Source organism: Enoplosus armatus, chromosome 8, assembly GCF_043641665.1.
Source record: "Enoplosus armatus isolate fEnoArm2 chromosome 8, fEnoArm2.hap1, whole genome shotgun sequence".
Taxonomy (NCBI): Eukaryota; Metazoa; Chordata; class Actinopteri; order Centrarchiformes; family Enoplosidae; genus Enoplosus; species Enoplosus armatus.
In genome coordinates, this window is record NC_092187.1 from 8,933,218 (window position 1) to 8,958,208 (window position 24,991).

The 24,991-nt window shown below is 38.7% G+C and overlaps 4 protein-coding genes across 5 annotated transcripts; 2 read left to right on the top strand and 2 right to left on the bottom strand.

The window, feature by feature from the left end:
- Positions 1 to 3,688: 3,688 nt before the first annotated feature.
- LOC139289402 (putative oxidoreductase YteT) lies at positions 3,689 to 8,929 on the bottom strand. Its single transcript, XM_070911001.1, has 14 exons — positions 8,916 to 8,929; positions 8,462 to 8,570; positions 8,204 to 8,288; positions 8,043 to 8,116; positions 7,870 to 7,929; positions 7,436 to 7,543; positions 7,100 to 7,156; positions 6,819 to 6,949; positions 6,508 to 6,562; positions 6,214 to 6,306; positions 5,968 to 6,102; positions 5,228 to 5,329; positions 4,575 to 4,736; positions 3,689 to 4,244 (listed from the first exon to the last, which is right to left on the bottom strand). The coding sequence occupies exons 1-14, from the start codon at positions 8,927 to 8,929 to the stop codon at positions 4,116 to 4,118; spliced, it is 1,314 nt and encodes a 437-aa protein (XP_070767102.1). The 3' UTR covers positions 3,689 to 4,115.
- Positions 8,930 to 10,442: 1,513 nt separating this feature from the next.
- taf10 (TAF10 RNA polymerase II, TATA box binding protein (TBP)-associated factor) lies at positions 10,443 to 13,292 on the top strand. Its single transcript, XM_070910717.1, has 5 exons — positions 10,443 to 10,825; positions 11,190 to 11,347; positions 12,245 to 12,309; positions 12,718 to 12,832; positions 13,026 to 13,292. The coding sequence occupies exons 1-5, from the start codon at positions 10,693 to 10,695 to the stop codon at positions 13,113 to 13,115; spliced, it is 561 nt and encodes a 186-aa protein (XP_070766818.1). The 5' UTR covers positions 10,443 to 10,692; the 3' UTR covers positions 13,116 to 13,292.
- A 605-nt stretch (positions 13,293 to 13,897) lies between these two features.
- Positions 13,898 to 24,744, top strand: ppih (peptidylprolyl isomerase H (cyclophilin H)). 2 transcript variants are annotated; one of them, XM_070910167.1, is made up of 9 exons: positions 13,898 to 14,034; positions 20,770 to 20,834; positions 20,978 to 21,001; positions 21,839 to 21,883; positions 22,339 to 22,381; positions 23,171 to 23,263; positions 23,533 to 23,624; positions 23,728 to 23,768; positions 24,208 to 24,744. In XM_070910167.1, the coding sequence occupies exons 1-8, from the start codon at positions 13,969 to 13,971 to the stop codon at positions 23,765 to 23,767; spliced, it is 468 nt and encodes a 155-aa protein (XP_070766268.1). In that variant the 5' UTR covers positions 13,898 to 13,968; the 3' UTR covers position 23,768; positions 24,208 to 24,744. The 2 variants fall into 2 exon arrangements, with proteins under 2 accessions (XP_070766268.1, XP_070766267.1); XM_070910166.1 differs by having other exon boundaries at positions 23,533 to 23,620.
- On the bottom strand, positions 16,399 to 17,454 carry LOC139288761 (probable G-protein coupled receptor 160). The gene has a single exon (XM_070910165.1). It carries the CDS (start codon positions 17,452 to 17,454, stop codon positions 16,399 to 16,401), a length of 1,056 nt encoding a protein of 351 aa, XP_070766266.1.
- Positions 24,745 to 24,991: the final 247 nt, after the last annotated feature.

Sequence of the window (24,991 nt, forward strand, 5' to 3'; positions counted from 1 at the left end):
TCCAGAATTAGTCATCCTGGATGTGTTGCAAGGTCCAGGAATGGTGTGCTGTTGTTGACATTATTGTGTTCATAGGGTTATTAAGATGGACACCTCCCTCCATGATGGAATGTGATTTCCTGATAAAACTGTGGAGTTGCTCTACCTGAGTATGATGCAATGTGAGTCATACTGTGTTTAGAAGACCTGCCAGTCCCAAAATGGGCGCCAACAGCTGAATCCCATACCAAGAAATGTTCATTTTTCCCATATTGTTTGCTGTAACAAGTTCACAGCATTGTTGACCTGAAGCCAACTAGCAGTGATAGCTTGTTAGTCATAAGAGCCATCACCCAAGTTTCTCTAACAGTTATTGCTCCTGGTCAATTAAGAAGTCCTGGCTGTTTTATCTGCTTGACCTGTGCTACCTTTTGTTGTAAATTGTTACCATATTTGTGATAAGCATTTATCATAGCTACAAAATGGTATTTAATTTCATTAATTATTAATCTCATTTATTTTTTATTGTATTTCATTTTTTATGTCTCTGAATATAGCTAACTGCATGCCTTTGACATTGCCGGCTAGCTAGCTAGCTTGGAATTCAAAATAACAGTTAGTGGTTGTACTAACGGTTGCAATTAATTAATTAATTACATTAGCTGCATCTACATTAAACTTGCAAGCTTACTTAACCCAACGTAGACAGTAGACGTTTTGATACATCTTGGTCTGCATCTTACTATATCACTCAAACTTGTTTTTGCTATCTTAAGCTGTAGTAGTAGTTAGATACAGCTAAGGAAACCAATTAAATAACGTTATTAGGTTAAATAATGCTACCACAAAGTCAGCTGGTTAACAAGCTAGCTAGCTAGCTGAGTTTGGCTAATGCTAATGTCAACTAGCTAGCCAACCTACGACTAGCTAGCTAACATTAACGCTTGTTTGGTATTGTTTAACATTTTATTGTTTAATGCTAACTAAGTATTTAACCTGTGGTAATATATAAAGCTAATATATTATTTCATCTAATGTATTAGCTAACTTAGTGGCTTACAACTAATGTTAGTTAGGCTAACGTTTAACGTTTAGTTTCAGCAATCTGAGTGTACAATGTTCAATCATCCTGCTGTTCCCACAAAGTGTGGCACTGTGCTGCTGTGCCAAAACTACTTTCTGCAATGTTTCTCGTTTTCTTCTGTTTGTTGTGGGCATGGCCATTATATGCTTCATCATTATTGTTGTGATATTCGACAGCATTTTGAGATCCTCTTGTCCTAAATCACAGACTGTTTACCACAACAGACCACAGTCTGGCTTCTAATCAGATAAACTAGTGGCACCTTGTGTTTAAAAGATGCCACTTCTTCACTAACAAATGCCTGGCAAAGAGGACAAAAAGAGAAGGTTTTTCTATTGTTACTTAATATTTATTCTGAGATAACTACATTTTTGAACACTGATTAGAGGCTGAACTGTAATATAAATAAAATGATTAATTATGTAATTAAATGTTTATATTTACTACAGTATAGCCAGTATAACTTTTTTTGGGACATGTTTTCTTTATCTAATAATTTTGAATCAATATGCCATTTTAAATGACACATTTCTTTAGTAAGTTTGTATGTAATAAGCAGGATAAAGAGACATTCATCAAGCTAGTCTCTTTGGGGAGTTCAGTAACCAAAGACTAATAAATAAATAAAATGTTTGCTGTACATCATTCCTTATATACAGCAACTGTGGTGCAAGATTCGCCCATTGGGTATGTTAGGTAAAGCAAGGACCTTGTAGTCCATGAGTTTCACCTCAGTTTCACATTCACAAAAACATCCTCAGAGAGACAGAGGAATTCGACCTGGACAAACATTCATACAAAGTAAATCCCCATGAAACATTATCGAAGCAAAGAAAGATGTTTATTTTATCAGCAATCAAAATATGTTGTGATTTTCTTTTTCCATCAGCGGAGGAGCAGAACTAAACTTTACTGAACTTTGTCAACTATCAGCACAACGAAGCAGAGACAATTGGTTGGTGTTTTCTGTGTGTGTGTGTGTGTGTGTTAGAGAGAAAGAGAGAGATAAAGAAGGAAATTAGATGTCATTGCCATGTCATTGTACGCTGTCTTCCATTATGTTTTGGACTGAAAGCTTTGCAATGAGAAAGAAAACTTTGCAGCAGCAGGAGCAGCATCGTGCTTTTCTAATGAGAGTTTCCATAAAGAAAGAGGCTTCTGAGCAACATCTGGCAGTTATTCAACAGTGTGTTGAGTTCATGGAAAAGCTCCTCACGCAGCTTGACGAACGGTACAGCATAGGGCATCCCTGAATAACATTTTTCATCCTTTTCAATGGGGGCAACAGAAACATGGCAAACTCTATGATGGAGTTTAGAAAATGTAGTCTTTTCTCACTTGAAAACATACATATATTGTCATATGTAATGTATTTAGGATATACGCTTAATACAAAGGTGAATGTCTAGTCCCAACGCAGCACTTATTTAAAATGTATATTGTCTTGTTCCTCCATAGAACACTTGTGTTGCTTTGTTTATTGATTGTAACCACACACCAAAGTTACGGAAATTTTTCTCTAGCAGATAGGTGTGTTTGCAGGGTGAACAGAGAAAAACAGTCACCCTCCAAAACACCAACTGGGTTAAAGTACATGCACAGAAGCAAAAGCAGACTGTAAATGCTTGTGTTGTTTCATTCATGTAAATCTGCTCTATGCTGTGTAGCATCTGCAGCTGTAGTCTTGATATCAGCAAACGAAAGTAGTCATCGGCAAAAGTGTACATGAATAAGTATAAACAAGTATGGTAAATAGCTTATTACATTGTAGACAATTAAAGTTTCAACCAACAGTGGGAGATAAGATAAACGCTCCTGTAGAAATACCTGTTCCCAGGTGTCAAGTCATTGCTTCTGAGTTACCTGCACTCAGATAGAGTGCAGGTAACATGATGCTCAAAGACCAATGGCAAAGAATAATCAGTCACAGACAGACTGTTAGCGATAGCATAGTCGTTAATAAACCTCTTGGTAGGTTTTTGTTTTGATGTATGCTTAAAAAACTACACATAATGAATTTACAACCTCTGTGATACCGCAGTGACCCAGATTTGGTGGAGTTGGTGCTGCTGGAGACAAAGGAGCCAGTGCGTGGAGCAGCTCTCCTGATACTGGTCAATAAGAGGGTGAGTATAACTGAAAATATCTGTTGGCCTGCTTTTTATTGATATTCCTATGTTATCAGCTATCACCCAATTGCTAATTTCATTAGGTTTATTAAATGCCCCGGCAGACATGACAAAAAGGAGGTTGTCCATTATTTACCCCTCAGATTCAGAGGGAAAAGAAGACTGACTGAGCTGATGTTTACAGCTGGTGCTGCTCCTTGGGGCTGCCATGAGGTACTGCATACTGAGCCACCAGAAACAAGTCTGCCCTGAGCTTTTAAATGTTCCAAAATCTAACTTCTAATCTACATAATATGCTGTGAAGATTTGATGTGTCAGTTACTCAACAGGAAGTAAGCTGTGTATGAGATAATGGTATATTTATGTATATTGTATATTTATGAGCAGTTGTTCACAGTCAGTGCTACTTATGAATTCAATACAGTTAATTCATTTATGTTCTCCATAGCTCAGCAGTAGTTTTTCACATTTACGCCCTGAGCATTGACAGATCTACTGGCATCAAATTGCTCAGGATTCATAAGTATCCTAAGATACAGTATATTCTGCACACTGACATTCGTGGGAAAAGTCATATTGTGTGTGGGACGACATTCAGAGGCACATTAAGAGCAAACAGTGATTCAAGGACAATTTATATTACACAGATTCACAACTCTTTGCAGAAATGATGAGTACTTTACATTAACATTACTCAGAAAATGATAACAATGACATTATGCTGAACAACAAATGATCAGGTTCTTGGCATAGTGCTTATATAATTTAAAATCATGTTTCACTCACTCAGTCACACACACAGTATTAAAATCCCTGAGCAATATGAACTAAATGATCAGCCTGACTCCACTCCAAGATTTAGCCCCATAGTGTTTGATTTTTAAAGGTGAGATCATTTTCCTGTCAAAGTGTTTTTCAGTCATCTAGCTCTGGCTAATGTCACCACAGTACACCACCCTGCTCTCCAGGCGTGAGCGCTCTGCTTCAAACACCAACAAATGGCTCAGCAGCGTCTCCTCAGGACCCGAGCGGATCAGGGATGGATCATTGTTCTGCGCTCACAAAAACACAGAAACACACACACACACACCCACACACCCACACACACACACCACATATCGTATAGTCAGTTTCCAAATCATATACATGGATTTAGTGTCAGTACTTCTCCTACAAAAATGTAATAAAAAAAAATGTTCTTGATCTGTCCGTAGTCCTCGCAAGTACAGGTCAACTGTCAATCTAAGGTAAAGATTCAAATCAAAGCTATTCATATACTGCAACAACCAAATGAGTTGATTCTGGCATGGGTCAGGGAGAAAAACAAACAGGAAACGAGACATTAACAAAATAAAAAATTCATAGTATTTATAAGCACTCACCGCCACAGCAGCAATAAAGGCATCCATAAGGTGGTAGTCTGCTCCACCGTGTCCACTCATGCCAAAGTTCCTGGGGGCATTATTGTGTGCCGTGTGCTTTGTGGATCTCTGGGTCAGAAAGTCAAACACGCATATCTCATGGCCATCACATGTCAGCTCCCCCTGTGAAGACACAGTTCATTATAGAGGTATATATTTAGCTGATGCATCCATGTAAGAAACAGGCAACATATGTATATCACAATATGATTTTGATAGAGTAGTTTTTTTTCCAGCCTCAAAGCCTACATTACAGTTAAGTTGAGCTTAACCATGTTTGGCTTAGTTCCATGAAGGAGCGCACTTTATGCTGCCGCATATGGTTTTATTTATTTATTTTTTACAACTTTGTGGCAACAGTTTGGGGCAGGTCCTGTTTCAACATGACGGGTTCCCCATGCAAGTGTGGTCACTGAAATATTTTTTCGTGACCCTCCTTCTATCTACAATGCATACACACTTTTGGCTAAGTAGAACTACTTTGATTTCTGTGAACCAGAAGTTGACGCATCTTTTTCCTGCTGGCTTCCTTTCTTTGTAGCACTGCTTATATCTAAAGTATTAGCTTTTCTTTCCCTTGTCTTTTCTACAATCCACATTCCTTCCAGTCCTACCTTGCTGCCATTGATGGTTGTTTTCCGCTTGCAGATCTCCTCAGTGAACGCCACCATTGAAAAGGCTGCCGTCAGACCGCCTTCAAACTCCATGTTAACAACCTGGGCAAGCAGAACAGATGAACAAGAAATAAGGGGATATGTATAATGCTTCTAAACGTAATGAATAACCTTAACCTTAATAAGCACCATAAATACAGTATTTTTTAAAAGGAAAGTAAATTATGAATTTTCAGTTTAAATAACTATCTTTGACTAATATTACATAAGTAAATGACAACACAAATTCTGGAAACAGGAAAGGATGTCAATAATAACAGAGGCTATTTAAGCTATAGTGCGGATCAGACAGTTGCAACAAGGCAATGCAAATACAATATAAACATACATATAAATAATGCCACACATTATTCAGCTGCTTCTAGGTAACATCTGAGATGGTCTTCCTTATTTTATGGCCCTTTTGGGAAGAGTGGAAGTCTTTGATATATGGTGGTTTACTAACATGTTAGGTCACTCTTAGGTCTGGGAGTATTAGCAGCAGTCTGGAAATATTAGCTGAAATTATGTGATACTATATTTTGACCTTACGTTTGAAATCACCATGGATTTACCGGTGCGTCCCTGGTGGGATTTATTTAAGCAGAAACAAAACTCAACAGGTTCGAGAGGGATAATATGTTGTGCCATGGAGATTAAGAGCCAGTCTTAAGTGTGTTTTAAAGCCAGTGTTTTCTAACCTGGTTACTGCAGACATCATTGTCACACTCGTAGACACAGCGGCCGTATGGTCCAGTCCTCAGTGCCTCAGTCACTGACTCGATGTCTGGGAAGGAGCTCGGACATATGACTGATACAGGCCAGCCAGTGTTACCCTAGCACACATACACATACAGTACATATTAAATGATGCATAGCGAGTAAAGTAATATGTTCACAGATGGTAAAGTGGATAATTGGTGAAAATCATGTGTTGAGATGTTAACCTGTTTCACTCTATCCAGGTAGGTTTTGCATGCTGAATATGGACAGTTTCTTTCTACTGAACAATCCAGGCAGCGATCTGCAGCACCTGTGGGCTGGAAAAAAAACTATCAACGTCAAATTTTATATTCATGCTTAGTATAGAGATTTATGTCTGCAATAAAAAGGATTCATTTGTAAAACTACAGGACAAAATACAATAAAGGAAAACAGTTCATATCTGCAGTGGCTACTAGTTTGCTTTGCGATAGTGATGATTTCTTAGTATTAGGTCAAATACTGTGAACAGAACACACCTTGTTTTCTTTTCGGAAGTGGCTGACAGATCCAAATGATGACACTTTCACACATCTGCCAAGAGCAAACAGCAATGTTAATGATTCATCTCAGGGAAAACAGATCGAACTCACAGAAAACAACCTTGGGAACACCTGGAAACCACCAGGGTCTAGTTAGCATTGTTTGAATAGAGGCGTACCACAAATTGATACATTTATATAATCACCCTGTTGACCAACCAACTTATTTACTTTAGCGTTGAGTGCATCTTACTTATGAACATCAGACAAGCTTGGAGTCAATCATTGACTGCTGTCTGATGGCTTACCTGCGTTCTCCAGCCCAGTGATGTATTAGGTCAATGTCATGGCACGATTTAGCCAAAAGAGCAAAAGAGCTCTCTGCTTCATTCCTCCAGTTCCCCCGAACAAATGAGTGAGCAAAGTGATAAAACCCAACCTGGAACAAGAGGTTGACAAAACTCATTTGTAGGCCTAATGGTTATGCCTTGGACTTAAAACAACAAAACAGTGTTACTGTCTAATGAATGAAGAGCCCTGAGGATTTGCTGTATAATTTTCTTTATTTCTTTTCTATCTGCATTCTTACCGGCTCAAGGTGCTGAATATGGATCACATCACCTATGACTCCAGCATCTATCAGCTCCTAGAAAAAGATCAGTTTATGTCGTTTTTTAACCAAAACAAGGCAAAATCCTAAGTTGGATATTGTGATTTTCTTCACCACTTGTTCCAGTGTGAGAAGAAGTGTCAGTGTTCTGTAATTGAAACAGTCAAAATATGCTTAGCTCGCCTCCTTAAAACTCAATTACAGGTTAAGGTACCCAAATTGGCATCTTTAAACCCAAAACTGTGACCCATGCCTGGTGAAGAAAACCGCCAAATGTTTTCATAAACGGAAGACAGTGTGACAGAAAGTGTTCACCTTTATCTTGTGGATGACGGGATCGTACCGGAGAACATGACCCACTGACAACATCACACCATTCTGAGTGCAAGCCTCCACAATGGACGTGCAGTCTTCTGCAGTTGTCTAAAGTCATGTGAGGACAGCACGAGTGTCACCCAAATGCAATCATAGAAAGCAAAAGGGAGAGAAGACAGGTTTTATATTTCAGAAACTGACACAGACGAAATAGTATATTTTTCCAAAAATTTGTAAGTACTTTAACACACACACTGAATTGTGATGAAAAAATACAGTGACATGATTCTTTAAAAGGGTCATTTTTAACCAAAATTACAAACATGCAAAAAAAATACTGTAAAAATCAACCTGTAGGATCATTAACACCCACATCAAGGTTAAAGTTATGCTCTATGGTGAGATGGTTTATGTTTATTTACAAAAACACTCACTGCCATTGGTTTCTCCAGCAGAACATGGTAGCCCTTCTTTGCAAAGGCCACCGCAGGTTCCTGAGGATCACAAACTAGTTTAATAGGCCGATAATGTGGTGTGTACACAGAAGACTTAAATTGAGAGTTACACATATTTACAGAATATACACATTCACATTTTGTATGTTTACCTTATGAAGGCGGTCTGGAGTACAAATCAACACAGCATCTGCAAACTTCTCTCTTTCAACTATACTGTGCCAGTCTAGTTTGAGCAAAAGAGCATTCAATAAGTTATTATGAGGCAGATAATTATAAACAATTAAATGCATTTTTTTCTTTTGATGATCACCGTCAAATGTGTTTTCATCTTCAATTTTGTGTTGCTGTTGAAGTTTAGTGCGAGCGAATTTCCTTGGGTCAGCTACTCCGACAACCTGACATGGTGAAGATGAGCTCTGTTAGACATTACAACTTAACACCTGGGCAACACCTGGAAAAGGTATTCAGATCATTTACATAAGTAAAATACAACACGGAAAAATACTCCATTACAAGTAAAAGTCCTGTATTCAAAATGAACTTAAAGGCACATGAAATCTCTCCTGACCTTCACGCGTTCAGGGTGGATGGATGCAAACTGGGAGTAGATCTCCCCTCGACTACCAGCTCCCACCACGATGACACTGACAGGGGAAGTCATTCTGGCACCCTGTGAACTGTGATACAAATCAGAGCTTGTAAACACACCTTACACAGTGCCCGAGGTAATAAACAATCATCAGTCAGAGGTGAACACCTCTTCATTGCCTGTCAAGAGACCTCACACTTCCTAACATCTGCGTTGTTAATCACTATATCTACAGTTATCTCGTTATAGATTAGCCACCATTTGAAAGTGGACTAAATTAACAATTTAAACACCCCTTTATCATTCCAACTGCGCTGATTAAAGACCCTAACAGATACAGTATATGAGAGTAAGTAGCCCATTAAATTGTGCTAAACAGTGTTTCTGGTAAATATTATTTGTCAGTGCATGACGTGGCTGTTTGGATCAGTACCTGTTTTGTCCCATACAGATGTCAAAACCTTCTGTCTGTCTTCCGCGTTGGTCCAATTTTGTCCAGACGCGATAACAACACCATCTACGTCCAGTGAATGACTACAAAAGCGGAGTGGTTCACTTCTTCGAACAAAGAAAAAGACGAGTGTAAAGCAGTCAGAAAGCTGCGTAACGCCCCCTACAGAGTGCACGAGCACCTTCTGCTGCGTTCACGGTTCCTCGTAAACTGTAACATGTTGCAGAGTTAAAGAGACAAAATGCACCCTAATAAAAAAAGCACGCCTGGAGATTATCGGCCATCCAGGTAATTGGATATATGGAAGTATCAGGCAGCTTTGTAGGATTGTCACAATTCCTTCAATATGCTTAATGTTTTTGTTTTTTTTGAAAACTGCAATAACAAACAATAACAGACATATGTCTATTTACATATATTGAGAGTCTTTAAGGCTTTGGGGCCTGTAGAGCCCTGGATAGTTTACATGTACTGTTGCATTTCATTTATAACATTTTAAATAAAGTTTTTCTGTAATAAAATGTACTAATGTGAAATTTTGCTAAGATAATAAAAAGATTTATAATATATTTATAATACTGTTTTTGTTCTGAACTGCATGCATAATAGAAACCAAACAGACCATCTTTGCAAAAATGTGGTTGTTTCACCATCAAGTCCACAGAAAGAGCAATTAATATCAATGTCATTTCTTATTTTGAGGTTTGAAACTGACATCTTGAGGTTTGTTTGTGATCAAGTATCTTACAGACAAGGTCCACACTTTCCAAACAAACCTTCCTCAGTAATGGATTACATAATGGAATGGTGACAATGTCTTCCTGAAAGAGGGATCTCATTCTTCTGTTCATTTTGCTTAACTATGTCTGTAGACTGGTGGGAAATTATATCACTGTCACATGAAGGTCGCTGAGGTCACATTTGAGTCATCAAGGTCACAGCAGTCATATGACAGAGTGATATAAATTAAAGCGTGGTGGTGCCACGTCTCTTAAACTACCAAAACCGTCTTCGCTATCCAAAAATTGCTCAGGTCAAAGAGCGTCTTTTGTCATTTTGGTTAGCAAACCAGCCCAATGAATCACCATTTAACACCACATACCGTCGCGCTACAGACATCTTGAAATATTCCCGACAGCTGCGAAGGCAACATTTCAACTACCTATTCAGAATATTATTATTGACTTGCTTTTATGCATTTTGTCTCTTGTATTTCACAATTACAGATGTGTTTCACATCATATTTCGTTTCACATATGCAGTCAGCAGATAACGCATAACGTTAAAGGGGTTTTAGTAGCGCTACTAAATCCTTTTTATTCTTTATCTGTTAGCTATACAGTTGTCTACTTAGTTAGCTGCTGACACCACTAAATCAAAGTCGTCTACAGTCCACAAACAAATGACAAACGAAGTTTGACTAGTAAATATAACTTTAGACGGTCTTCGGAAATATTCGGCTACCTTCGTCAAATCCGATACAGCCACACTGCTATGGTCACATGACGCGATTAGCTCTGCAGCGTGAGCTCAGCTTTCTTTTGCACGGTAGCTACAAACATTTCTGATGTCAGCAAGCGACTGATTCCGTGATTTTAACATTCTCCGAGTTACAAAAGTAGCTTGACTTCACAACACAGTATTTTGTAGAAGACTAGTCTTTGAGCTGTTTAGCACGGAATCGCGCTTTTTGGCATATTGGAACATTTCTCTGCGCTAGCTAGTCAAGGTTAGCCCGTTAGCTAACATTATCACCGACATGAATATTGACAACGTTAATCAATCTGTCACAACTGGAGTGTCATCTACGCCGTCTTCAACTTCAAGTAATTGCATCGCAAATGATAATGCAACAACCAACGTCAGCAGCATCCCTTCGGTCACGAGTAATGGTAACGTTATGGCTTTGGCAAATGTTATTGTCCATGTTGTTGTGCTAAACACATAGTTCAAAGTAGGATCGCTATTTTTCTACTGAAGATGGATGATTAGGTTGTCCGTGACAATATATGTGCAAGTACGTTAACTTAAGCATTTTTCATGCATCATGTGAGGACCTGATATTTTGTGCAACACCTGTTTGCAAACAGGGATTGGACTTTGCACAACCTTTGTGTAACGTTAGGCAATACTGCAAAACACCTTTCCCTAAGAGTAAAAACTGTAACATTTCATTATTTGTGAAATGCAGCAGGTAGGTATACAATTTTGTTTCTTTAATTTAACATATTTCCATCCCAAACACTTGCATTACAGCCTCAGTGTCAGCGGCCATGGTGACACCATCAGCAGACACTTCTGTCTCCAATGGTGTCTATGTTCCTGGTGGCATCACCAATGGAGATGTAAAGCCTGCCGTCTCCACCACCCCTCTGGCAGACTTCCTCATGCAGCTGGAAGAGTACACTCCCACAGTAAGTCAAGTTTTGTTTCAGCTTACCATATGCTGCGTTCACAGATTTGTCAGAAAGGCCAGAAATTCAAAACACTGCATATGTTGAAGTTATTAACAGATAAGATATCATTTTATTTATCCTGAAGGACGTTCTTGTGCCAGAGACTGCAACAACATAAGGATAAAAACTATAGAGTATGAATGTGAAATGTATAAGCAGTATATTCTAAGACACAGGGTACCTAATAGAATAACTAACAGTAAGATAAATTTTGTAAAATAAGTCATCAAAAATACAAAAAGTAATATTTCACATAATAATTAAAAAGTCATAAAAAGTATTATTGCAGTTAAATTCTGATCAATGCTGGAAACACCTGGCAAGTTTGTCTACCCTGCCAGCCACATTAACTGGTCACCATCACCAAATTTAATGGCAATTAAGTTGAGAAACTCTTTATTATAAATATACAGATGGGGTATAGTATGTCTGTTTTTGGCTTATCCAGTGAATTAAATAACTGAAAAAGCAAGGCACTCAATCACAACCTGTAAATCCAATATTGCCATAAAGCAGCCCTGCTGAAGAATTTGCCTCTGTACAAACAGTATAATCAAACATAATATAGCTTACAACATTCAATTGACATTCCTGACAACTTAAGGTCTACCTGCCTTTGGTGAAAATGAAATTTTGTTATTTACCAACCACAGTCCTCCTTAGACAATGCTGTTAGTTTCCTTCTGTGGTCAGAGGCTGTACCAGTGTTCTTGCTACATTTAATTTGGCTGATCATCACTGAGTGGCAGACATGCAGTAATAATGTTCTTCACAAATAAGTTTCTGTTGCAGACTATGCGGATCTTGACCACAAGCTGAAGTCTGCTCTTTTTTTTTTTTTTCTTTTTCTCTCAGATTCCTGATGCAGTTACAGGCTACTACCTTAACCGGGCTGGCTTTGAGGCTTCTGATCCAAGAATGTAAGTTCTACAATGACTTACTCAATGAATTACAGGCGAGTGTGGGTCTACCTGGTAACCCATGGACCCAAATGTCACAAATCACAGTATTGTTATTAGTTGTCACATTCAAAAATTAGAGTCATAAGCAGCAACTTACACGGCAGGCACAAAAGGAGTGCTTGAGCAGCTGCAGGTAGACTGCTTTTGAATTAGTAGCACTTTGTAAAGCCCTTTGGTTTAAAGCACTAAACAAAAGCAGTCCGTTTACCAGTCTGTTCAGATTTATAAATCACTTGCTAGGAGTTTAAAGATCAGAGGTACTCTTTGATCTGACTTATTTTGTTTTTTCCACGATAAATAGATGGACACACTCTGGCTGTGTACAGGCCATGAAAACCACAACAATTTTCTTTTTCATTTCCTTAGAATCCGTCTGATCTCCCTTGCCTCTCAGAAGTTTATCTCAGACATTGCCAATGATGCGCTGCAGTACTGTAAAATGAAGGGCACTGCCTCTGGAAGCTCAAGGAGTAAGACAAAGGTCAGTCTTTCCCATTTTTACCGTGCTTTAAATGTAATACCTCCATATAATATTTTGACAGTGCTGTGTGTAAGGAAAGAGGAGTGCTGTTAGAAGATGGTGACAGAGGTAGTTGTCAACTGCATGTAAGTGCTCTGGTCATTTTGTTCCTGTTAATGTATTGTTTTCTATTTTTTTCCTTCTCTATATATAGGATAAGAAGTACACTCTGACTATGGAGGACCTGACTCCTGCCCTCACAGAATACGGCATCAATGTCAAGAAACCATATTACTTTACATAGAACTTTCTTTCTTTAAGGCTTTTTGCTTTTGCTAGTTTTATCTCCCTGCTGACCCACTAGAGTCTGTCAACTCCTTTATTGCTAAATGTTTTTTTTTTTGATTATGGTGCTTTAGTACAGCTTTGACAAATCTTTGTAGTCACCTTGCCATTTGTTATTTTTTTGTGAAGCCCCCTTCGTATTATGTTAAATTGTAAAATTCTGTTTTATTGTGAAAATAAAACCCCTACCAAAAACATGATGTCTGTGAGATGTTACATCTGGATTAGCTAGGAAGCCTGCTTGGATGAAGAGGGTACAGTGGTGGAAAGAGTTAGTCAATGTCACTGACATGAAGCTCCTTTATATGTACTGAGATTGTAGTACTCAGAGACATTGATTACTTTTTAGAACAGATATTAGGAATGGTCATTTTAAGATTAAAATTTTGGAAATTGCTATAGGAAGAACATATAAAGCCAGATAACTATTTTACTTTGCTGATTGACTGGAGTACATACTTTTGTTGGGCTTGTGGACATGTATTCTTAGGTATCAGCTTTAGTGCAGTGCAACAGTACAAGCACTCACGAAGCTACCTGATTCTAACAGTAAATGTTGTGGTTTGTTGGTACTGAACGTCTAAATGATAAATGGTGAGTTACCGCCAGACGGCACCCTGGTGGATTTTTCCATCTTTTAACTATCGCACTTCTCGCAACGGCAGTATTTTGTCCCCAACTGCGAGCCTTACCTTGTCTCTCCTGAGCCACCGTAGGTCTTAACAGCGCATATGCTGGACATTCAAATTATCCGCGTGTAATCGGTTAAATAGCATATTTATTTAGTCTCAAAAAGCGGCAGACGTGTCACAATGTCTGTTCAGTCAACAAATCCCAACAACCCGATTGTTTTCTTCGACATAACCATCGGTGGGCAGGTGAGTAGAAGAGAGAGTTTGGCTAACAACGACAAACCGCTAACGTTGAGTTAACGTTACCGCATCTCACCATAATGTTATGTTTAGGTGAAAAGTTGTGATTCAGTGAAGTACGTCGGTGGTATTTAAACTGCTGCCTTTTAATAGACATACTTGATACACATAACGATGAACAATATACAGATTCTACATTTCTCTCTTAGATGTTTATATTGTGGTGAGCGGCTTGTAGTGCAATTACGGTAAAATTGTTGAAATGGTGGTCTGTGTGTTAAGTTATATGTCTGGATAGAACATGTAATGATTTCGCTCAATGATACCGCTTTATTGTAAATAAGATAGTACTTTATTCGTGGTTGTGGTCTGTAAGACGACCTCTGACCTGACAGTCCATCACCAGGGCAGTTTGCTTTGTGAAACGCTGTAAGAAGAAAACGTGGCTGTAAATGGTTCTAAAGTAGGCTATGGTATAATATGCCTATATATCTGTCAGTCGCGTGAAAAAAGCCTCATTCATCCTGTCTCAAGCTGTCTCAAACTGTCTTCGCGATAACATTTAAATTATTTCCACAGTAGCATTTTTTTATTATCATAAACTGTTTTCTAAATTTAGTTCAAAAGTGAAATTAAGTCCTTCACTTGGCCTCCGTAGGATTATAGGGTAATTATTGTTATTTTAAGAGGTCGCAGATATTCCACATCAGCCACCAGCAACTGATCGTCACTTCACTTAGTTTATAGAAATTCACTTTTGAAAACAGACATGTAGGATGTCTGCATAGCTCTGGATTTGTTTTGGTTTGAGGTTCAGCTTTAGTTTACAATACAAGATACATTCGTGTAAATATACACACAAAAACTTTTTATTTGTAAAGTTTTAAACTATTTCTCAGATCCAATATGTCCCAGACAGATTTGAAAAGGACTGACAGTCGGAAAGTTGAGGTTGCTACAGGGGAAAAGCAGGTGGTGCTGGTGGAGTGACTTTGAAAAGAAGGGCGGTGGATTGAAGTTTGAACTACCTCTTTGCAAGTTTTTGGGAGACATAAACTCTCATCCTTTTTCGATCCAAGTCAAAATTGTGTTATAAACCAGGTAGAATAAATATAAACTTTATCTCTGTAACAGAAATGTAGAATTTTACTGACATGGTAGTTTCAGAATATATCGTAAGACACATTGCACATATATTACAACATACTATACATACCTCTCTGTGAACAGTACTAGATCAGTACTTCAGGGCTCTGACTTATTTATTTTTTTACTTACATTATGGCTTTTATATAGGCACTTTTTTTACTTGATTGAATGAATTTCTTTTTTCAACTTTAGGAAGTTTTAAGTTACATGTTCAGATGTCTTCCAGTTGTGTTCCTATGTAAGCATCAGTCTCGACATGAAATCATTTACATTTTTCTCCTTTCACAATAAATGCAGTTGCTGAAATTATTGGTTTGTATCATGTTTCAGTGCAATGTAGTAAACTTGATAAAGCTGCCCTTCCAGAGTACCATGTGTCCTCCCCCAGAGGCCAAAAGGGTGAAACGCATAAAAAAAATTAAACAATTGCTATGTAGTTTAATCAGAGTTTGTATTTATTTTAGAATATTTTGACTGTAATCTTGCTTGTTATTGGTAGATACCTGCTTCTGTTGTTTTGTAGCCTAACTTACACACTACTAGCAGCTGCTGACTATTTCTCACCATTTATGCTGGTCTATAAAAGCATAAATATTTTTCAGATTCACTTCCTCTATTGGCTACTCTACCTTAATATCTTCTCTTGCTTGGTGATAGTCTTCCTCTGGGATGTTGTAGCGCTCACAGTGGTTGATTTGTTTTATAGGATTTCTCATCCATGTGTGGATTAAAAGATAATGTTCAAAGAAAAAAAAATGCACGGCTCGGTGAAAGAAAAGGACTGTGTTTCAGGATATTTATTGAGAAGACAATATATGTTTTGGACAGAACGTCAAAAGGGAAAAGATATGAATAAATAAATAAATCATCATAGCATTTTCCTCAAGTCTAACATTTAAATACATTGAAAAAGGCTGTATGAATGTAGAAAATAGAACAAAAGTTTAGCTTAATGATCACAGCTTTCAGCAACACTTTTCTCCACATCTGGATGTTTAGTCACAGTCTCTTGTCATGTCTTTGCTCGAAAACCTCTGCATGTGCTGATGGAGAGGTGCGAGATGCCGTTCTGTGTCCAGGCTTTTTAACTGTCCGTCATAAGTCAGTTTAAGCATCCAACACAGCATCCACACAGGTGTACCATTCATAGATGCATGTATCATGGTTTTCACTTGCTGTTGGTGGTCAGGTCTGTGATGTTTATTGTTGCCCTTTTTTGTATTACAGATAAAGGAGAGTATTTCTCTTCCCTTTTGTTGGATTAAACACAGCTACAGGGAGTGGCTGCAGTCGTGTTCCTTGGCTCAAATGCCAGTAAATTTGCCATAAGCACACGTTTTCTGGTAGATTGCTGTATGGCCCTAGCATTTTGCTCTTTACCCAGAACACCACACCTGTCAGTAAACTGTTGGTGCACTCCAACCACACAACATTTACAGTGATGTAGGCAGGTACTCCAAAGCCAAAGACCAGACAGGCCACTGTCACAGCGAGATAAGGCATCCAAAATGTACCAAAGCCCAGCGTTAGGCTGAGCCACAGAGGTGGTCGTGGCCCAATAGTCTCGTCCAGATAATTCTCCTCGCTGCTTTTTGTATCCGTGCAGTTGGTTGAGGTGAACAACAAGTCGCTCCTCTCGTCCTCTTGTTCTTCCCTCGCTTCAAATAACCTGTCAGCCTCTTTCACCCACTGGGCAATCCTTGACCAAAAGGGCAGCAATGCACAAATTACTGCTGTGAAAATTCCCAAAATGAAGTAGGTAACTAGTGTAGACTCCTCTACTTCACATACCAGAGTCTTTATCCCTGTCACATAATCCAGTTCCATCAGCTCAGCTTTGACAGAACTAAAGGAATAAACAATAGCGAGCATCCACACCAGCAATGTCAAGATTGCGTTCCTTAGGAATTTGCAGAAGGCGCTCTGGTTGCCGAGGCTGGTAGCCTCTGAACAGTAGTCTAATAAACCCAGGCACATCATGGACAGCGGCAGTGCTCCATATGTCGCAGAGGCATTAGCCAAGAGGAAGCAGGGTGACACAGGAGACCTTTCAGCTCTAAGAAACCACACATTTGCCATAGAACACGCCATCACCAAGTCAGCCAGGATGATAGACATGCTGCACATGCTCAAAAAGGAGGTATACAACTTCCGGTAGCAAATGTAAAAGACCGTTGCGTCCAGTCCCACCTTGAAAAGCATATGTAACAGATACTTTTCAGTGTTGTCTGTATGACAGTCAGACCCCCCCTCCCATCGCTCTGTAATGGCCAGCATTTTTGACTGTATGGCTGGTGGCGGCTCGAGCAGCATTAATGTCGTTGAAACGGTGCTAAGTTCAGTATCAAGGTGCTCCAGGAAATGCTGTAAAAAGACAAGATAATATTGGTTTGGAACTTTGGCTATTGAAACTATAGACTGCAATTAATCATTATTAGGAAAAAAACAAGACAAAGAATGTAGTTGCATAAGTCAACAACCTTTGGTTAATCACACATGGACGTAGTGAGAAATGGTTGAGAGTAAGTAAGTAAGTAGATGACAGCCTTAATAATGTCATACTACATGTAATCACGTTTGCTGCATGAAATAACGCCTCTTCTCTTCCTTGAGGTTTAATCTGTTAATGCTTAATTTTTTCATGATATTAGCGGAGGTGGTTTATGTTTCAACAACAACCCTGACGGTACACGTTACCAGCACCTGACACACATTCAACACTCCACCAAAGGACAGATGTATAAAATCTGGCATGTGTTTACCCCAGACAATCTGCTTTTGCACTTTAGTGAAACTAGATGCATTTTTATCCTTAAAAATGATATAACATACATCTTTTCTTGGTTTGATTTCTAAGCATTTAATCACAAAGATTACCAACTATAACTGTTTTGCTTTACAGACAAAATTGAACTAATGTGTTCGTTTTGTAAAACTGTCTTGAGGAAATTGGAGTAGAGGCTAAACTTGTGCAGGTTGAATAGTGACAGGTGTCATTTGGATCTGGCCACATTATTTTGTCACCAGATTTGTTTTAATCGTAAACTAATAGTCCAGTTTCCTATCACACCCAAACACTGCAGTTAAACAAAGTGTATGTCCAGTGCAGAGCAGTTGGCAGATTTGTCTCTCCATATTTGTTTTGTTTTCTGCCTAAGAGGAAAAATCTATCATTGCAGTTTTAAGACAATTTGGTTCTCAAATATGTTGTATTAAAACTAAAACATGTCCTGATCTGATAAATTCTGACTTCCCTTTTTTGCACATGTTGTCACTTCCATGTCCACATCTTACAGTAATGGTTTTCATTCCAGCAGCGCACACACACACACACACACACACACACACACACACACACACACACCCTGACCTGAATTTCTAGCATTTCGTTTCCACATGATTTGTAACATTGATGGCAGGTCAAGCAAGTTCTGCCATCTGAAGCATTTACTCACCAGGTAAAACACAATAAAACAATGTGTGACCCTAATAAATCCGTACCTATCTGCCCAAGGCTGTCCTGGTCCACTGAGTTTAAGTAGAGGTTCAGAATGTAATGCAATGTAAACTGCTAGCCCTGCATGCTTTTATCAAGGCTCGACAGGGACTGTTGTCAGGTGGAGTAGTTCCCTTTCAGGCAGGTCTTTATGGCTCCACCTTGAATGCAAACAACTGATGGGACACGCCTTCTGTGTCTTCAAGGAAGCCTGCTTGCCCCCTCCCCATATGCCCCAGAGGTGACTGCCTCATGTGTCGATTTGCATGTCCTATAACAGGTAACCCGGGTGGAAACGCAGCTTCTTCTAACAATACTTGCTTGTTGAAATCACACCCTGTGACTGGTTTTGTTCGCCTGCACCACATCCCTATACGATTACACTAGAATCCAAGGAAACAACATCAGGTGCTGAGTGCTGGAGGCCTAAGGTTGCTTCCCAGAAATACTTGCCTAGCTGACTGACAAAAACAGCTGTTATACCATGCTTTTAATGAAATCCTCAATTTGTTGAAAAGTTAAGTCTAGTACTTTTCTTTCTTTTTCTTTTATAGTGTTACAGTTATACTCCAGCAATGAACGATTCCTCCACAAGTAAAAGTATGTCCTTTTCATATTGCATTATAATGAAATAATTTCGTTTTACAATATAAATTAGCTTTACCAGAATAGCTTGGAAGAGCTTGTTGGTTTAATCGCCTGACAATTTAATTTCACTACATATAGTCACAGTCATCAGCCTGTAATAGTAAGGCTGTAGTCATTTTAATAAACAGAAATAGTCACAAATGCACCTCTACAGGTCCTAATGATTTGTCAAAGTGTTGAAGTAGACATGCAGAACCATGTCTGTAAAATAAAAAAGGACAACTTCATATCAGGATCTTTGTTTGTTTGCTGTGTGCGACCGTTAGGGAGCTGCAGGCGAATGAAAGTAGGTGTGGTAGAGGTGGACTTTGTACTCTTCAGCATGACTGAAGTGAAACCCTTTGCCTTGTATCTAAATCAGTTCTGTGCACCTGATACTTGTTCCCATCTTCCCTTTACAGTTTGGTCACTGTTTCAAGGAATCCAAAGTGATCCTTGAAATTTGACACCCTCATACCAGCATCACAACAGAAGCAGTTCAACAGTATACATTTATCAAAATGTAGACACTTAGACTCTTTAAATATGTGTGTTATCAGATAAGAAACGTTCTTCTTTTTTTATGTTATAAGCTGTCTTACCTGTTGTTAGGCACTTGACTTCCGTAGACGTCACACTCCAGCCAGTGGTAGATGTTTGATCCGCGTCAACACGTAGCTTCAGTATTTCATTTAATTGCCTGGAAACTATGAACATACTTTGTTGTCTAAATGGCAAAGACTGGAGGTCCAATGACTAGCTTATTTTACTGTGAGTTGTCTCTGTGGAGTGAAGGGGGAGTTGTGCAGTGATGCCAAGGGGACAAACCAGCACATTGTTTATTTTCACACACAGATACAGACACGCGGACATTGTTGTAACAGTCGGCCACTTGCATGGGTTGTGGGAGGCCAGGATGGACCGACACCCACGCTGCCAAACGCACACAAGCGCATGTAAACACACAGCTCATACAGAGTTTAATGTCCGGTAGTGTGCTGCATCAAGACGGTGGTGTCTTCCAATTTACATCTTTCTATTACATATCCTTTGACCTCTGGGAAATGCAGTCAGAACTGTAGTAAAATAGCTTGTATTGTTGAGATGAAACTACTACTTCTTGATGTTTTCAGCAAAGTCAACAGAGAACTGAAAGAGGTAAAAGGAATAAGATAAGAAGTAGATGGAAGAAAGACGAGACCAAATCCTACACTAGTTATTCAGTTCAACATATCTTTGAGCTAAATGCTGTTGTCAAGCCTCTGAGTGTAACTAGTTAGTCCACATGAGGCCGTCAGTATCATGCTGTGAACGAGAATGACCTGTTTGTATTCATTCTGTGGAGCTTTGCCTGAGGCGAGACTGTTTGTCCCATCTTTTTTAGTGGTGTATGTTTCTGCCTTAATTGGGTATCTCTTTGTTTTGTGTGTTCAACTGTTCACACAAAGTTTTTCTCAACTGTCTGTCAGGATGTCGGACGGATGAAGATAGAGCTGTTTGCTGATGTGGTTCCAAAGACAGCAGAGAATTTCCGGTAAGGGGAAAGTCTGCGTCACAGGCCGCTCAGGTTATTGGATCGCGTGGTCTGTTTTAATTTCACTGGTATATATGTTAATACCAATTAGACTATTCCTGAGTTTTCGAATATGTCATTTACAGTTTCATCATCTCTTACAGGCAGTTCTGCACTGGAGAGTTCAGGTAAGGCAGTTGAAAGGCTGTATTCTTCACCATCCTGTACAGTAAACCGGCCACACATTCATACATTGTCTCAACATGCACTTAACAAATCTGAGTAGTCCCAGCACTTGGCAGCGCCCTGATATTTGAAACATGACAATGAGAATCAGGTGAAGGGATAAGTACAAACCTGATTAACACAAATGGTTTCTGCAGGTGAAACTGAATTGTTTGACCACATATGTGCCTTAATCAGGTCTCTGAAGTGTATATACACGTGCATGACAAGTATCGCCAAACAAGTTTTTATACAACACTTAAAATGTGCCATAACCTGCTGAGAGAAGCACGAGGCCCAAACCCTGCACAAAGAAAAAACAAATGAGCTGCTATTGCTCTATCTCTGCTTTTTCTACATCTGAATGGGCTTATTTGGAGAAAGCCAAAGGAAGCTTTTAACCCACAATGTGCAGTGCCAGCTATTAAACATGGTCGTCAAGCATGGAGGGAATATGAGACCATTTAACAGGACCAGCTGCTCTGTGTGCAACCAACACTGTTCCGTCATGCTGGTCCCATATGCAAAGACTGCAGAGAGTCTCTCCGTACACACGGATATTCAAATTAATGGAAGATACAATATAACGGTCTTGAAGTGATGATGGTTGAACAGCTGCCAGCCAAAGATGCATCTCGGCATACAGTCTGTGTTCATTCGTACCTAAATGTTTTATGGTCCGTCTACTGTCAAAGCTCACATCACATACATAGACAAGTCTTATAGCTTGTAGTACAGTACAGTATTTTTGTCTTTACTGCTAATGTCACTTTGTTCTGTCTCAAACGTCTGTCCTGCAGGAAGGATGGAGTCCCTATTGGTTACAAAGGTTGCACATTCCACAGGTACAGCTTGGTTTGTATAGCTCACATTGTGCTCGGATGTTGGAAGGATTTCTTTTAAGGATTTGTAATATCTTTTGAATGATTTTTGATTATTTTAATTCAAGTAGAAACCCACACCCTCTGGTGGCTTTTAGAGTTGTTATTTAACCTGGTTGTCTCCTGGAGCAGCCTCCCCTTGGTATCCACTGTCAGCCCTGGCATTCAGGCTGTTTCTGTCTCTGTTTTTCTTCATATTTATAGTTCTAGAGGCAAAATGTTGTGTTTTATGGGAACTTCAGTGTCTATAAAAACTATTCACCCCCCCCTTTGAATTCTTCATGTTTTATTGTTTTTACATTTAATCAAAGAATGTTTGTTTTTTTTGTGTGTCAGCGTGTTTAAATCTACTTTATGTATAACAGCTTTTAGTTCAGCAAATCTGACTCCACTGATGTGTTTTTATTGTTCATTCGCAGGGTGATCAAAGACTTTATGATACAAGGGGGGGACTTTGTAAATGTAAGTACATGCACACCTCTTCTGCAGTCTGGTTGGTACTTTTTGTCACATCTTTGGGATGACAGTAAAGAATAATTCAAGGTTTAATGTTTTACATCTGTCATTGTTTGCGTTTATGGCTTAGATCAAGGCTTCTTTGGGAACATTTCAAGACACACACATTTTACACCAAGTAATGAATGTTCTTCAATGTTCTTATTCTCATGACACAAGTAGACATACATTATAATCTTTTCATTTCTTAGCAGAAGAAGCAATGCGTTTTTTTCATTACTGTAAATGCTAAACCTCACTTGAGTGGATGAAAAGGGGAAAGAATTGAAACCAACAGTAATCTCTAATAGGATTATAGCTTGGAGTGGGACGGTGTAAGGTAGATCTGAGTGTGAAATGAGGTAAAGGAAGATTCTTCCCATAAACCATATAAAGAAAGTGATATTTTGAAAGCTGGTGAACTAGTAGGCCAGATTTTTTCCAAATCTGACGGCAAGGTGGAAGGTTTTCTCAGTGGATGAGATATATAGTATGTTGCTGTAGGAACTGAGGCATAATCCCAGAGGCATTTATGAAACTATCTACCATTTCTTGTCTTCATTAAATTAAATAAACCTTGCCATGATGTCAGACAAAACTGAATTTGAATTTGCAATCAAGCAGGAGGACTTCAGTCTTTACTTCAGTGGACATGTTGTGAATTACAGCACATCTAAGCTTTTTGAATGCAAGACTTTCTCTCACTACTTTGTGAGCCCTTATCTTATGCCCTGTTTTTTTGTCCTTTTTGTGAAGGGTGATGGAACTGGTATCTGCAGCATCTACAGAGGTCCATTTGCAGATGAAAACTTCAGAATGAAGCATTCGGCGCCTGGTCTTCTGTCCATGGTATGTATGTATGTAGATCCATGCCCAGATGTCAGACACTGTTGAATCAGGAAAGGGTCTGTTTACTTTGACTTACTTTGATCCAAATCAAGATGTTTGTTTTCCTGCACTCATTTTGTGTGTTCTGAATTATCCTGTTTAAAATGATAAGTTAGTTAAGATTTGATTGATCCATTCAAAGTGAATTAACCCCAGCCTCTATAGACAATAGGATTTGATTGATCCATTCAAAGTGAATTAACCCGAATAATCGATAATGTCTCACTTAGGCAAACAGTGGTCCAGGGACAAATGGTTGTCAGTTTTTCATTACCTGCACTAAATGTGACTGGTTAGATGGGAAGCATGTTGTTTTTGGTGAGTAAGTCTACATTATTAATTCTGCATTCATATTGATTTAGAGCTCCATTTCAATTTGTTTATGTGCGAGTTGAGTGAAATTGTCTTGTTTACGACTGTTTCAGGAAAAGTGGTCGATGGTTTGCTGATCATGAGAAAAATTGAGGTAAAAACTCACTGTAATATTAATTTATATTTGTTTCAGTGGTCGGAATCTGGCCGGAATAATGAAGACATTTTAGAGTGATGCAAAACGAGGAAAGAGGAGGGAGACCACTCATAATGGTGCACTGCTGTTACTTGGTTCCCCGAATAATTTCAAGCGTTGCTCAAATCTAGTTTTGAGGAGGACTGCACACGTATTTCAGAATGTTGTTAATGCTTGTTTAACATTCACTGTCCTTAACATTTTCATCTGAACAGTGATGTATTTCAAAGCAGGCATCCAACCTGTGACTGAAACCCAATTATCGACACTTATAATAAATTAATCTTGTTTTTGTGCATAAATCCCCAGGGATCATTTTAGTCTGGTGTAATGTTTACATGACTGTTTTAAAGTTGAGTTGTTTTTTTATTTTTTTATTCAAAATTCCTCCCACCAGAACGTTCCTACGGGACCCAACAACAAGCCCAAGCTCCCCATCCTCATTGCACAGTGCGGAGAGATGTGATCCAGCTTGCTCACAACACCATGCGGGAACTACACAACCTCTGTACACATGAAGTAGTGTCTCATGGTTACTTGAATACCTCCTCAGCAAACATCAACTCACATATTGTTTTCCTGTATGGATGCCTTCTCCAGTAATGCACATTGAAGGACATTATAAACTTCAACAGTACATCATTTTGGCCATTTTTTAACTTTGGTATACCTGATTCCAGGTTAACTGCTGCATCCAAACCCAAATAAGATTATTCACATCTCAAGTGGGTTTTGGTACTGACAGGATGTACTGAATATATGGGTGTAAAAAAGTATTTTGTGAAACTTCATGTTCAATACTGAGTCCAAATGGAGACAATTTGTGTATCCTGTCATAAAAAGACAAATGAGAAAATGTGACTTATTTCAGCTTAAAGAGAAAGTTGGTTGGCATGTGAAACATTCTCATTCCTAATTCAATCACACTGTGTATCCTGTATGATCAATAAATTGTTTTACATTTTTATAAAAATAATCTCTAAATTTTTTAACATCGTTGGGTTTTTATATTGTCAGTATTCAACATTTTAATGTTCTCTCAACCCCAAATAGTAAAAGTGTATATACAATTTAAAGTATGCATGTGTAATTAGTTTTGACATTAAACTCACAGCAGTAACAAGGTATTTGCTGTCGACCAATTTCACAAAATATATATATATATATAACAGCCATGGAAT

What these genes read in the sequence shown, in the direction of transcription:
- LOC139289402 (XM_070911001.1), bottom strand. An exon ending in CCGTCATCCACAAGATAAAG is followed by an intron (nt 7,157 to 7,435) that starts GTGAACACTTTC and finishes ATCTTTTTCTAG; the next exon opens with GAGCTGATAGATGCTGGAGT. An exon ending in CAACCATCAATGGCAGCAAG is followed by an intron (nt 4,737 to 5,227) that starts GTAGGACTGGAA and finishes GTGTCTTCACAG; the next exon opens with GGGGAGCTGACATGTGATGG.
- taf10 (XM_070910717.1), top strand. Translation starts at nt 10,693, where the DNA reads ATGAATATTGACAACGTTAATCAATCTGTCACAACTGGAGTGTCATCT. An exon ending in TGGAAGAGTACACTCCCACA is followed by an intron (nt 11,348 to 12,244) that starts GTAAGTCAAGTT and finishes TTTTTCTCTCAG; the next exon opens with ATTCCTGATGCAGTTACAGG. An exon ending in GAGGCTTCTGATCCAAGAAT is followed by an intron (nt 12,310 to 12,717) that starts GTAAGTTCTACA and finishes TCATTTCCTTAG; the next exon opens with AATCCGTCTGATCTCCCTTG.
- ppih (XM_070910166.1), top strand. Translation starts at nt 13,969, where the DNA reads ATGTCTGTTCAGTCAACAAATCCCAACAACCCGATTGTTTTCTTCGAC. An exon ending in AAGGGGGGGACTTTGTAAAT is followed by an intron (nt 22,382 to 23,170) that starts GTAAGTACATGC and finishes CTTTTTGTGAAG; the next exon opens with GGTGATGGAACTGGTATCTG. An exon ending in TGATCATGAGAAAAATTGAG is followed by an intron (nt 23,769 to 24,207) that starts GTAAAAACTCAC and finishes TCCTCCCACCAG; the next exon opens with AACGTTCCTACGGGACCCAA.
- LOC139288761 (XM_070910165.1), bottom strand. Translation starts at nt 17,454, where the DNA reads ATGCTGGCCATTACAGAGCGATGGGAGGGGGGGTCTGACTGTCATACA.